Source organism: Carex rostrata, chromosome 3 (genome assembly GCF_964058835.1).
Source record: "Carex rostrata chromosome 3, lpCarRost1.2, whole genome shotgun sequence".
In the NCBI taxonomy this organism is placed as follows: domain Eukaryota; kingdom Viridiplantae; phylum Streptophyta; class Magnoliopsida; order Poales; family Cyperaceae; genus Carex; species Carex rostrata.
In genome coordinates this window covers 2,985,052-3,000,130 of record NC_135920.1, presented here as the reverse complement: position 1 = coordinate 3,000,130, position 15,079 = coordinate 2,985,052, and the positions used below count along the sequence as shown (strand labels likewise).

Below are 15,079 nucleotides of genomic sequence, written 5' to 3'. Positions count from 1 at the left end.
GTGGAATTCAATATCAGAATCCATTAATGTGTGGAAACAAACTAAAAGAATAAAACACCCTTCTTTTTCAAGTCAAAACCCATTTTAAAAGCATGAAAACATGCGAATAAATGACAACCGTTAGATTAACTGGGCCATATTCCAAGTTTTTATTAGTTTTGATTTTTGAGCCTATTACCTTCTCAAATATTGTCCGGTGTTTGGATATTTGGGCCAAGTTTGTTAACAAATTTCATATTGTGTTTAGCTGGGCCAAGCCTGCTCCATTAGATGGGCAAGGCGCAAGCATAAAGTAGGAACAGTATTCTTGGAAAAAAGAATGAAAGAAATCAAATTTTGTATTTTGTTTTAAATAATTAGAAAAACAAACTCGCCATTTCGTCTTGGTCTAGAAAAGCACCATGTGTTATCCCAATATATAATCAACTTCTTGTTAAGAAACAAAATGTGCTCAAAGTCAAAGCAAAAACAAAAACAGCATGCATGGCATGGCGCAAGACTTGTGCCTTTGTGCACCATATTATATATTACAAAGAAAAGTTTGATGATACAATAATAACAATAACAACTGAAAACTCCTAATAACAGCCGTTGGATTGGATTGATCAAACTTTAGGCTTCTCATAATAATTCCAAGCCCATTTTTTTTATATGTTCTTTTTCAGTTTTCAACCAATACCTAAATCACGAAAACACCTGGGATCAGGAGTCCTGACAGAGCTTAAGGCGCAAGAAACTAGCAAGGGTTACAAAAAAAAAAAAAAAGGCATTGATGAGAATATTAAATTTTGTACGATTGGGAGGGGCAATCAGCATAAAGCTATCGCTCTCTCAGTAGAGGTCGGTAGTTGAATCATGCAGATGGTTGATAGATCAGTAGTAGTTAGGTCTTGTGAAGGTGTTAGTTCTTGATTTGTTGGAGCAGTAGAGGCCTCAGAAGTAACAGTATTTTTTTGGCCAGAAAGGAGATCTAAAAATGAATCAAGAGCTTCCCTCATCCAATCATACCGGCATAAGCCATATGCATCCATTACTGGTACCTGCTCAATAAAAACCAGACAGGTTAGGTAATGTAATGGCATAGCTACAAGGCAACAAAATAAGCAATGCTCCCTGCTTAAATTTTATCAATAGTGCACCAGTAACCTTCTTATATATTTAGAAACACAAAGGCACTTTGCACAAAAAACAAGTGTGTCAGGTACACAATTCCATAGTGCTATGAATTTCATTTTTTTTCTCTTTATTCACCACTATGGTCTGAGCACTATCATTTGATCAAAACCTCACATAATGTATAAAACAAAGGCAAGGCCAAAGTAGGAAATAATACAAACAAAAAAATAAAGAGAGGATTTCTAAATATACCCATCGTCTAATGTGACTGGATTGTTCGGCCCAGGAGTCAAGTTCGTCAGTGACCTCCAATGCAAAGACTTGACCTTTACATGAACTAGTGGGGCTGCAGTTCATCTCACTACTCTTGCTCCTAAAGACCCATTCTCCCAAGCTCCTTTTCTGTTTACACCCCCAAAAATTAGTAAAATCACAAGTCAGTCTAAACTTTCAAGCTAATTTTATGTTTCAAGTAACTGTCCTTCTAGTATTCTGCATGGGAAATTATAACTTAACCTAACTGGTATGGCACCAAAAATAGTGTCATGACAATATAAAGAGGTGAGATAAGGGCTATTTCTCAAGTTATCAATTTGATTTATATGGGTCTGGCAGTAGACTGGCAAGAACCAGCAGGTACCAGTATTTTTGTGGGACAGGCGTGACTGGTAGGTTATTATGATAACTGCAAGCATCTCCCCAACTACCAGTAAGAGCACAGGTAGTTAAGAGTGCTAGATGCACAGGAGACATGCCACATGCACATTATTTCTGCCACACATGCAACCATACATCTAATCATAAAACAGAGTATGAGTTGACCTAGACTCAAATAAATTATCTCGTTTGAGATGGAGCGGCTAAATTACAATTAATTAACATACTCGCTGTGCATTCTAAAGAGAATATTTCAGTAGATATATTAATAATACCAAAAAAAAAAATAATAATATTCAAATCTCTCACTCGCTCTCTGTCCCCCTCCCGTGATGTCAGTATTTCATCAAGTCAGACCTCAAAATATCTTCTATTAACATTTCACTTTCGAATGCTTAAAAAATTTGAAATTAATTAGTCGCTATTGCAACCTAAAGTAAAAAAGGGAAACATTTAATTTGAAAAAAAAAAATTTAAAAGGGCCAGAATGTTACATCGATAATCCCCTTTATGCCAGCTTCTTCCAAGACCTCTCGACATGCCGCTTCGTAGATGGTCTCATCATTCTCCCACCCCCCCTTTAAGTGAACAAAATCAAAGAATAATACAAATTAATAAATTTGTACTGTATATGAAAAAAAGATAAATTTATAATTATTTTCTTCTCATACCTTTGGAAAAACAAGATCGTGCCTATTTGGAGTAGAAATCATAAGCACTTCTAACCGATCAATTAAACTGCACATCCCTTCCTTTAATTTATAGGGAATACATCTGTTTTCCGCAAAAGTAAAAGAAAGGTATTCAAAATATGATAAAAGTACTTGTGGATTCCACAAATTTTGGCATCATAGTAGCTCATGCTAGATTTATGAATGTATGATATCTAGATTGGTAGGACAACTCAGCAGAAACCAGTTGTAACACTTCTCTTTGTTTCATTCCTTTACTTTTTCATAGAGGACACAATAGAATGCTATTTTGTATGGGTATGTCATACAGCAAGCGAATGGATAAAACCTTTTGGGAACACATCGCTTTTTCAATAATTGGAACGAAGATTCAAACTTGAGTAGCTGTTCATATCTTTTCACATGTATGGTAGATAAAAGCGAAGAAATTTCAAAAGAAAGAGGAGGGGAGAAGATGAAATATGCAAAATTACCCCGCAACAAGTCGATAATTTTCATGGTCGTAGCGCTGCCTATGGCGTCCCTTTCTCGCAAGCACAGGTGAAGCCATTTTCTCTAGTAACGCGAAACCTAGTTACATTAACAAGACACCTTAAAATCGAATCATTTGTTACAAAAATATTGCATGGCAGAGAGAAAACGAGAGAAACTCACCTCGATAGATTTGTAAACCTCTTGAGTGTTCTCTCTTCTGACCTCAGTTCGCTTCCTGTAACCGCATTTCACGCAAAACAAGCGAGCAAATCGAGGTAGATAGAAAAGGGAAAGTGAAAGAGAAATGTTTAAGAGATAAAAGGCGTGAAAATGAGTGTATTATAAATGGCCAAGGTCGCTTCTTTCGCGCCGAATTTAATGCGGGTCGGGTCAACTCAGCACCGGCCAAGAGCCAATTTTTTTTTGCTTTTTGAAATTTCTTGCGCGAATTGAGAAATAATCGAATGAATAAAGAAACAAAGATGCAAACTTTATTCAAAATCTGAGATTCTTTCGATCCTGTTCCAAGGGAAAGACCATATGCAGAGATATATAGATAACACACCAACAACCACAGAACCCAAAATGGACGAGAGAGAGAGCGTAGGGATGGATAGAGGTTGCAAGAAATTTCACGGCACCAAATCAACAGCAACGACGTAATTTATTATTCTTTCGTTCGTTGATTTGAAGATTTAATAGGATAAATAAACGCGGTAGAGATAACTGTTTCAATATAAAGGGTCTTCGAAATTTGTAATCAAGTCAAGTGTTTTTTCTTTTTTTTTCCCTAAATCTAGATCCGTATCCTCCCAGGTACTTGACTCAACACAATTGAAACGGACGGCTCCGATTTACTCTCAGCCTGTCGGGATTCGGGATGATAGAGGAGCAGGATTATTTTTTCTTTGAGATGCGTGCCAATCCATTTTCGGACCGTCCGATTCAATTCTACTCAGTCGGGTAACCTGAGGGGATACGAATTCGGCTTATGACGGAAATAAATCAGCTACGATTCCAACAAGAATTGTAGGACCCTCATTTTCCAAATTTAATCATCAATATTTTAGAGTGCACGAATTTCAAAAACAGTTGATTTTTATGCACGAATCTCTAAATAAATGAGTGGTTGGATTTGGAAAAGCAGGTTCCTACGATTCCTTAGAATCGTAGCAGATTTATTTCCGGCTTATGACGTGCTTACGTGGCTTCTTTATCTCTCTATCAGTTTTACAAATTTGTCCGCTTGTCATGAGATTTTATTCCAGTTTTTAATTCCTCTTTAAAGAATGGACAAATGGGGAAAGAAATTTACTTTCTCTTACACTCTCATTTGGGCATTCGTATCCTATGCATTAACTCAAAAAAAATCTTTTGAGTTAATGCATCCGGACTGTTCGATTTGTTTTAAGATCCGTGCGGATTAGATCCATACTAATATTATAGAGGAGGGTTCAAATGCCTCCATCATGCCTCCATTTTAAAAACTTCAATAACTCAAAATTTACATTATAAATATCAAAATAAAACCATTAGATATGATATATGTTATTTTCTCTATTTACTCATTAAATATTATCACATTTTAATTTTGTTTTTATGTGCATTAATAAGTTGAAAAATCAACGTCTAGAAATTATCCACATTTAGTACATTTTTTTACAATCTCTTGATGACAATCAAAACAAAGTTGAAATGTCGTGATATTTTACATGTGCATAGATAGAATGATGTATATCATATCCAACTGTTTTATTTTGACTTTTAAATTTCAAATTTTGAGTTATTAAAGTTTTAAAAAATAGAGGCATGATGGAGGCACAAAAAATGAAGGCATTTGAACCCTCCTCAATATTAAAAGACTATTGAATTATAGATTGTAGCTGGATTGGCTCCGTTTAAAATCAGGCGGCCGAGATGCGTTAACTCAAAATAGAATCTTTTGAGTTAATGCAGATGATGTGGACTCCTCATTTTAATCGATGAAGTCATACAACAATTTTACCTCAGATGTTTGTTTTTCTTCCGTCTATTTTTCTTTCATTATATTATTATAGAGCAGTCAGCTGACCTCAAATTAGTGTTGTTGTAAATAACAATATGCACTCGTTAGACAGACGAGATACCGTTATATAATTAATTGATATACAGTTGATTAATCAAAGTTTGCAAATAATTTTGCGTTTTTGTTGTCGTTGTTGTTGGAGTAACTCTCATATTAAAATTCAAATAGTTAATCTGAACAGTTTAACACGATCTTCATATGATAAATGTACTTGCTGATCAAATTTTATATTTTTCAAAATTGTTTTACTATTTTTTTAGATATGTAGAAAATCACTTGATTTGAAAATTCAGAACCATCCAAAAGCAATAAATTTCTACCTATCTCAAAACTTAGTTATATTTAACGATTTAAATCACTTTTTTGAACTTTAAAAATTCAGATATTAATCTATGTCACGAATCTATTTGTAATATTGCATGTTACCGTAGCCCTTACTCAAAAAACTATACATAAACTTTTGGACACGCCAAATTCGAAAGCACAAGGTGCAACGCACAGGGGCGGAAGATAGTGCATTTGAAAGGTGGCTGAGTAAACCCCAACATTTCCAAAAAAAAATTAATTAGTATTTAGAAATTTTACTAAAGTTTATATTTTGCATGTTTCAGCCCCTGTTATGATACAAAAAATTTAAAAGAGTTCATATGTAAAAGTAACATCAATTTTTAATTGGTTTGGGATGATTTAACGTGACCCGTGACCAAAGTCAAAAGTTGTTTAATATTATATAATATAGTCTATCATTCGTTTTGAGATGGTTTAGCCAGATCCATCAAAGTGATTTAATATTATAATATAGAAAGTCACAAGTTAAAATTGGAAAAAGACAACATGCACTCGGAAACCGAAAAAACAATAAATTATTGTAAGTTTAGAAGAACGAAAAAAGCTGTTCTAAAAATAGAAAGCAAAAAAAGTAGTTTCTCCGGTTAGAAAAAAAAAAAATCAAAATAAGAACGATAAAATTAACGCTCTATTAATAATCATTCTATATATTTCGAAAATAGTAAATTCATTTCTGAAGTTAGAAAATTTCAAAAGAAGAAAGATAAAATTAGCGTTCTCATTTACGGGTTTTCTATATATTTCGACGTCTATATGCTTAATTAAAATTTTAGCTCAGATGAGATTATTGTCGAATTTGATCTTTTAGCAAAGCGTAGGTCTAAATTAAAAAAATATAAAAAATATGATGTTTGAATATACTATGTTTTTTTTTTTGTTAAACATGTCATTTATTGGTGTTTGTTAATTATTGTAAGTTTTCTAAAATCAAATAGTGAAAAATCATATTATTTTGTTTTTTATAGTTTTTGAATTTTATTATAATATTTTTTGAGTACATGATGTTTAGTCGGTTAGCCTCCCCTATACTCAAAGTTATGCTTCGCCCCTGGCAACGCATGTGCTTGTTTTCCTACATTGAACACATTTATGCCTTCTATTTATCTAGCTAGGACATATGTTGAGACTAGAAATATTTATTTCTTTTTTTTTGGAGAGGAAAGTTTTTAGGCATTCAGATTAGAAATCACAAATGCAATTATATATGTACAAAGTTAGAAATCTTTTTCTTTTAAGAGGAAAGTTATTCTTGAGCGTTCAAACTATATATACATCACATGTGCACTGAAATATGTACGAGACTAAGAAGTTTTTTTTCAGAGGAAAGTCCTTGGACGTTCAGACTAGATGTCACAAGTGCACCGATATATGTACGAGACTAGAAGTCTTTTTTTTTTTTTGAGAGGAAATTCATTGGACGTTCGTCAGACTAGAAGTCGCAAGTGCACTGGTATATGTACGAGACTAGAAGTTTTTTTTTTTTTTAGAGGAAATTCGTTAGATATTCAGACTAGAAGTCACAAGTTCACTCATATATGTATGAGTCTAGAAGTCTTCTTTTTCTTAAGAGTAAAGTCCTTGGACAATCACACTAGAAGTTCTTTTTTTTTTAAGAGAAAATTCTTGAATGTTCATACTAGAAGTTACATGTGTACTGATATATGTATGTGTATCTTTGTCCATATGTATGTATATATATGTATATACGTATCTGTGTGTGTGCGCGTGCGCGTGCACGTGCACGCACATGCATGCATGCATACATACATAGATACATAGATACACACACTATCTTGTTGTTTTAATAAAAAGTTGCAAGCTAAAAAAAAAAGGTATATCTTGTGACACAAAAGAAAAAAAATTAAGAGAGAGATAAAAAATGCCATCTATAAAAAGAGAAAAATAGAAGTAGATGAGAAGAGAGTTTGTTACTCTTGAAAGCTAGAGAACAAATTAAAATAGTGAATATAGAAATTTTCTTTATTTTTCTCCACTCATTTTGCCGTCCATTTCTTTTCCTCCTATCATTACCTCCTTTATCCAAATTTGGAAACACACCTTTTGAGTTTGTACGTACACAAATTGTAAAGGGTAGAAACGAGGGAAGCATTTGATAAAATAAATTAGTGAGAAAAAAATAGCATTGAAGACGAAGCTTACAAAATCTTTTTTTTATTATTTCAGACATAAGAGGTAACTATCAATATCAAGTGTTAATGTGTTATACAATAACATTGTCATAACTCATAATTGACCGATTTTTTTATTTATATCCAAAAATTAAATCAAATTACAAAAACTAACCGAAGTATCGTTGAATTTCGATTTCTACCCAATCCGGTTATCCAATAACCGGATTTGGGATAAATGTCCGGTTATCCAACAACCGAACTCAAGAAATATAACCGGTTATTGGATAACCGGAAAGTTATGTTTTTTTTTTTTTTTTTTAAAGAAAACCCGGTTAATCACTAACCGGAAAGTAAGTTTTTTTTTTTTTTTTTTTTTTTTTTTTTTTTTTTTTTAAACCAGAAATTTCGAATTTTTTTTTTTTATATTAAAATATTAGAAATGTTGATTATATTTCTTTAAAAATAGATGAAATACAATATAATTTGATTTATTAGAAAGACTGCAACAAGTAACCCGGATTAATATTTTTCAGGCCGGATTTTTCGCGGCTGTAAGAAAAATTAATATATTTCTTTATGTGCTATTGGAAAAAAATAAAAATGCTTAGATTCTGAGTTATTGATTCCGGTTCAAAAGTCACTTCTAGGTAATCTAGAAAATATTGTGATCCATCTAGTAAATTTAATTAATAAAAAGTTGTTTCTATTTTTGAAAAAAATAAAACTTTAATTTATTTAATAATTGTTTTTCAAAAAGAATTATCAAAATAGAAACAACTTTTTATTAATTAAATTTATTAGATGGATCACAATATTTTCTAGATTACCTAGAAGTGACTTTTGAACCGGAATCAATAACTCAGAATCTAAGCATTTTTATTTTTTTCCAATAGCACATAAAGAAATATATTAATTTTTCTTACAGCCGCGAAAAATCCGGCCTGAAAAATATTAATCCGGGTTATTTGTTGCAGTCTTTCTAATAAATCAAATTATATTGTATTTCATCTATTTTTAAAGAAATATAATCAACATTTCTAATATTTTAATATAAAAAATAAAAAAAAATCGAAATTTCTGGTTTTCAAAAAAAAAAAAAAAAAAAAAAAAAAAAAAAAACTTTCCGGTTATCCAATAACCGGTTATATTTCTTGAGTTCGGTTGTTGGATAACCGGACATTTATCCCAAATCCGGTTATTGGATAACCGGATTGGGTAGAAATCGAAATTCAACTATACTTCGGTTATTTTTTGTAATTTGATTTAATTTTTGGATATAAATAAAAAAATCGGCATAATTGATATGCCAAAAGCTCAATAGTAAAAACCACGTCATCAAATTATATCTCATATATACAAAAGACTTAATTTGAATGAGGATATGGTAATTAATATGGATATTACACAACGGTTCACGCTACGAACTTATATTTTAATTTTTAAAGTTTAAATAGTTGATATGAACAGTTTAACACAATCTTCATATGATAAATGTACTTGCTGATCAAATTTTACATTTTTCAAAATTGTTTTACTATTTTTTTAGATATGTAGAAAATTACTTGATTTGAAAATTCAGAACCATCCAAAAGCAATAAATTTCTACCTATATATCTCAAAACTTAGTTTTTTTTTTTAACATGATATTTGCTCTCCAAGTACAATTTGGTATAGAAATTATATTTAACAGTTTAAATCACTTATTTGAACTTTAAAAATTCAGATATTAATCTATGTCACGAATCTATCCATAATATTGCATGCTACCGAAGCCTAGCTTACTCAGAAAACTATACATAAACTTTTGGACACTCCAAATTCGAAAGCACAAAGTGCAACGCATGTGCTTGTTTTCCTACAATATTGAACACATTGACATATGTTGAGACTAGAAAGTCTCTTTTTCTTTTTTTTTTGGAGAGAGAAAAGTTTTTAGGTATTCAAATTAGAAGTTACAATTTAAGGCCCCGTTTGACCATCACTGTCTCGTGGGAAGTGAAATTTTTTTTCCCACGGAAACGGTGTTTCGGCCATTTAAATTGAATACGTTCTCATTCCCGTTCCCACCTAGCCAAACAGAGCCTAAAATGCACTAATATATGTACATGCAAGATTAGAAATCATTTTTTAAGAGGAAAATTCTTGAGTGTTCAAATTATAAATCACAAATGTACTGAAATATGTACAAGACTGGAAGTTCTTTTTTTTAGAGGAAAGTCCTTGAATGTTCATACTAGAAGTCACAAGTGCACTAATATATATACAAAACTAGAAGTCGGAGAATTTTACAAAGTACCATTCTTTTTCAAAATATAGAACAAAATATCCTCCTTCCAAAATTCTTAACAAAATGTCTTTGTGGACCTCACACATTCCCTCTCTATCCCTCCCTATTTACTCTCATCTATTTTTTACTTATGTAAAATATACAATTGTGATTTTATTAAAGTTTTGAATAACTTTTATTTTTTATGTGTATAAATGATTTAGAATAAAAAAATTAAGTGTGAAATTTTATTTGTTAAAATAAGAAAGTATAGTATTAATGTATATGTAAATATTTTTTTTTTGGTTTGAAGAATATATATGGGTCTTTTTAAAAGTTATTATAAGACATGGTATTAACTTATTTTATAAAATCTAACAAATAAATACTTTTAACAGACAACATTTTTTTTTTTTTTGAGATTGTTGATAGTGACTATCAAGATGTATATACAAATTCATGCACTTACAACAAGCATGCAATATTCTACTTCACCTACAGTTATACATTCTTATTACATATACTCAACTCAAATTCTTATTCCTAGCCTATTCCATCTCTGCCCTTGTGACTGCAGTAGCACTTCCATAGGTTGGCTTCCTCCCTTATTGTCAGCACTAACGACTCATACCACAGTGATTTTCCTCTAAATATCCTATCATTCCTCTGTCTCCATATATGCCACAGTATTGCCATGAAGAGAGCTCCCCTGCTTGCTCTTGCTTCCATTGTGAGTTTGGCAATTTAGCATACGACATTTTATCTAGTTTATTCGGTATAAAATTTCATATTCCTCGTTTTCACAATTATAAGAATTTTATCAATCACATGTTAATTAAGAATAATTTAGTGAGATACTTATGCTTCAATAAAAATATACTTATTATGTACATGACATAATAATTAAGAAATTAAGAATATAAATAACTAATGCAAGAAATAATACCAGCAGCTTTGAATCAGTTACAATGCAAGTAGTACAACTCGCATGTAAATGCATTATGGTGAAAAATTAAAAGGTAAACTTTGCTGAATCTGGTAATTAATCAAACCAGATATGCACTTCCAAGGTGTAAAAAATGTATCTCAAACAATCTACACCACTCATTGTTATAGTATTCGAACTCAATTTTTTTTGCTTTCGTTATTTATTTCTTAATTTCTTAAGATTACGTCATATACATAATTAGTATATTTTTATTGAAGCATAAGTATATCACTAAATTATTCTTAACATGTGATTGATAAAATTCTTATAATTGTGAAAACCAGGAATATAAAATTTTATATCGAATAAATTAGATAGAATGTCGTATGTTAAAAATATTTAGATGTTTGATTTTATAAAATAAATTAATACCATATCTTATAATATTTTTTTTAAAAGACTCATATGTTGAAAATATTCTACATATACACTAATACTATAGTTTCTGATTTTAGCAAATAAAATTTTCCACTTAATTTTTTATTTTAAATCATTTATACGCATAAAAATAAAAGTTATTCAAAACTTAAATAAAATCACAATTGTATATTTTATATATAAAAAAAAATAGATGAGAGTAAATAGGGAGAATGAAGAGGGAGGGAAAGAGAGGGAACAAGTGGGGTCCACAAGGATATTTTGTTAAGAATTTTGGAAGGAGGGCATTTTATTCTATGTTTTGAAAAAGAATGGTATTTTGTAAAAAAAAATTTTGAGAGGAAAATCCCTAGACATTCAGACTAGAAGTCACAAGTGCATTGATATATGTACGAGACTAGAAGTCTTTTTTTTTTTTTGAGAGAAAATTCCTTGAACGTTCAGACTAGAAGTCACAAGTTTACACATATATGTACGAGTCTAGAAGTCCTCTTTTTCTTAAGAGGGAAGTCCTTGGACATTCACACTAGAAGTTTCTTTTTTTTTAGAGAAAAATTCTTGAATGTTCATACTAGAAGTCACATGTGTATTGATATATGTGGTGTGTGTATTAATGTGTATATGTATGTATATATATGTATATATATGTATATAAGTATCTGTGTGCGCACTCGCACATGCGCATACATAATACACACACTATCTTGTTGTTTTAATAAAAAGTTATGAGCTTAAAAAAAAAAATGGTTTATCATGTGACACAAAAGAAAAAAAGTAAGAGAGAGACAAAAAAAATGCCGTCTATAAAAGAGAAAAATAAAAGTTGATGAGAAGAAGTTTGTTACTCTTCCAAACTAGAGAACAAATTGAAATAGTCAATATAGAAAATTTCTTTATTTTTCACCATTCATTTTTCCGGCCATTTCTTTTCCTCCTCTCATTTAGAATTTTTGTATAAACTATAATTAATTAAATTAAATTTAGCAAAACAGTATAATTAGTTTTTTTTAACAAACCATAAAGACCGAATTGGGGATTCGATCTCTCCATTTACTTTTTCCTGGGACCGAATCCCCAATTCGGTCTCCCTATTTTTTTACCTTTTTCATGGATGCGGTCACAGATGATCCGAATAACCCCATACCGAATTGGGGATTCGGTCTCCAGAAAATTGGTTTTTTTTAATACCCTTCTTCTCCCTCCAAAAAAAATATTAACATGCAAATCTAATTAAATATTAACATGCATGACATCCAAACTCAATTAAATATTAACATTCATTCTATTACTCTACATTATTCTACAATTACACTACAAAAATTTAAATTACACTAAAAAAATTAAATCATTCAACAATTGATTTATACTACATATCAAAAGCTAGATTACTCTACATGCAAACTAAAAAATTATACAATTAATAATCACACTACATAAACTTAAATTCCACTAGAAAATTAAATCATTCAACAATTAATTTATGCTACATGCAAAAAGCTAAATTACTCTGTATGCAAACTAACAAATTCTACAATTAATAATTACACTACAAAAACCTAAATTATACTAAACAAAATACCGAACGTTGTACGTTTACCGTTGAACGAAAACTTAAACTGAATTTTTGAGGCACTAAACGACGTTTTTTTTTTAATTCTAATATTTCGGATACCCAAGGGCAACCTCCATAACGATATTCAAATCCGTCTTGTCCCCCCTCCTTTCCGAAAAGTGGTTATACACACAAATTCGACTTTCCTAGCCAAAGTTATGGTTGTTTAAAGTTTTTTTCAAAAGCTGAACTTTGAAAATTCATAACTAATTGCAGAAAAATCCAAATAAATTAAAATTTATGTCAATTCTGTGTATTTTTGAATGCTCTAAATTAAGTTGGGTATTAATAAAAATGTCAGTAAATTACTTTGCATGCAAACTAAAAAATTCTATAATTAATAATTACACTACAAAAACCCAAATTACACTAAACAAAAAAAATTATTTTTACTAATTATGGTTTATTAAATATATATGTGTGTGTGTGTGTGTGTGTGTGAAGACCGAATGGCCAATTCGGTCTGGGGGGGAAACCCTTCGTACACCATTGGCCACACGAAAAATTGTGGAAAACTAAAAAAACCTTGGAGATTGAATGGCCAATTTGGTCTAGGGGAAAAGTAAATGTGGAGACCGAAATGGCCATTCGGTCCTTATCGGTTTTTGAAAAAAAAAAATCATATTTGTTTGCTAAATTTTAGAACAAAAACAATCTTTATGGCCATTCGGTATTTATGGTTTGCTATTTTTTTTTAAATATACTTGTAGATCGAACTTTACATTTTTTTTTCCCTAATTTTTAGATAGGTAGAAAATCACTACTATTTTCTACATATATAAAAAAAAAGAGTAAAAGAAAATTCTAAAATATAAAATTTAGTTTGCAAGCACATTTATATATATAGTGATCATGTTGATCAGTTCAAATCGACTAATTGAATTTTAAAAATGAAGATATTTATCCATAGTTTGAACCAATCAACGGAGTGCATAGTACCATAGCTACACTCATAAATACAAAATTGGGAGAACTGTTGGTATCCCATTGAAATATTCTAAATTATTTATTCTTTCACCAAAACATTTAAATTTCTTATTTTTCATTTTAATTTAAATAATTAATTTCACAACCTTAAAAAACTTAACTTAAAAATTGCTTATTTATCCACTAAAAACAAATAACTCATTTACCCTTTCTTTAATTATAATTATTTGATTGCTTAAAAATAAACCAGTTTTTTAACTTTAGGGATCAACTAATTTCTAAAAACGAAGGCCGAATGGAAAAATAATCAGGAAAAATTATAATTAAAAGAATAAATGGCATGGGCGGACAAATCAATTGTCAAAATATAAATATAAGAAAATTGAAGATACGGCATGGAACACAGAGCAATCAAAAGAGCATTGAATGAATGCATGTGCTGCAGAAAAATAAAATGCAAGGTCTTTTTTTTAAAATTAAAAAAAAAAAGTTGCAAGGTCAAGGATAGCTAGCTGCTCGTTGATTTGGCAATTTAATTTGTTTTTCTGAACAGTGATATATCAAAATGCATTAATGCAATAAGACGGTGCGGTCGTGCATGAACTTCTTCTCTGTTTGCTTTTTGGCTTTCGTAGCTCCATAGATTCCAATATAATGCTATTCTTTAAAGAATAACAGCTTCCTGCTCTTCATTTTTCTCTTTTATTTCACTTAAAAGAGAAGAAGAGAAAAAAAGAAGACAGAATATAGAGAGATAAGGAAGAGAGAGATTAGCAGAAAGAGTAGGAATTTTAGAGAGCAGAGAATTTTGTTCCGAGTTTCATGTATTGTTTCACTTGCATATATGTAGCATTAGCATATGGTCCGATTTTTATGTGTATCCAAAAGCGAATCCATATGTAAACCCCCATTCATTTTCAATTTTTTTTTTATATAATTTATACTCTATTTTAATATAGTTTAAACTAAAATATTATGGATAGTGTGAAATTGACCTCCATTCGTAGTAGAAAAATTTTATATACTTGATATATATTCACATTTGACCCCATAGTTTGAAAATTTGACTCCGCCTCCGTATGTATCATTTAAGAAAAAAAAATCAAAATTTTAAAAGTAACACGTAGTTGGAAAAAAGATTCAAACCTAGCAAAAATACATACTAGGTCTGAATTTCATTATTAGATTATTTTTTTACTTTTAAAATTTGAAAAGTATACTATTTATTTATCGTTATAATTGAAAAAAATACGACAAATATATTTTTTTTGAATTTAAAATTGCATATTATTTGTTGTTGTAATTGAAAAAATTATGATGGATATTGCTAGTTTTGTAATTGCAGCCACAAATAATACGTAACCTTGTACAATTAAAAAAATAATAATTTAAGAGTGAAACTTAGACTTAGTTAATGTTTCTTT

At 30.3% G+C, this 15,079-nt stretch overlaps 1 protein-coding gene across 1 annotated transcript; it reads right to left on the bottom strand.

The window, feature by feature from the left end:
• Positions 1-576: 576 nt before the first annotated feature.
• LOC144550943 (nudix hydrolase 12, mitochondrial-like) lies at positions 577-3,661 on the bottom strand. Its single transcript, XM_078298701.1, has 6 exons — positions 3,120-3,661; positions 2,939-3,035; positions 2,445-2,547; positions 2,268-2,351; positions 1,369-1,518; positions 577-1,040 (listed from the first exon to the last, which is right to left on the bottom strand). The coding sequence occupies exons 2-6, from the start codon at positions 3,013-3,015 to the stop codon at positions 810-812; spliced, it is 645 nt and encodes a 214-aa protein (XP_078154827.1). The 5' UTR covers positions 3,016-3,035; positions 3,120-3,661; the 3' UTR covers positions 577-809.
• Between the last annotated feature and the right edge of the window lie 11,418 nt (positions 3,662-15,079).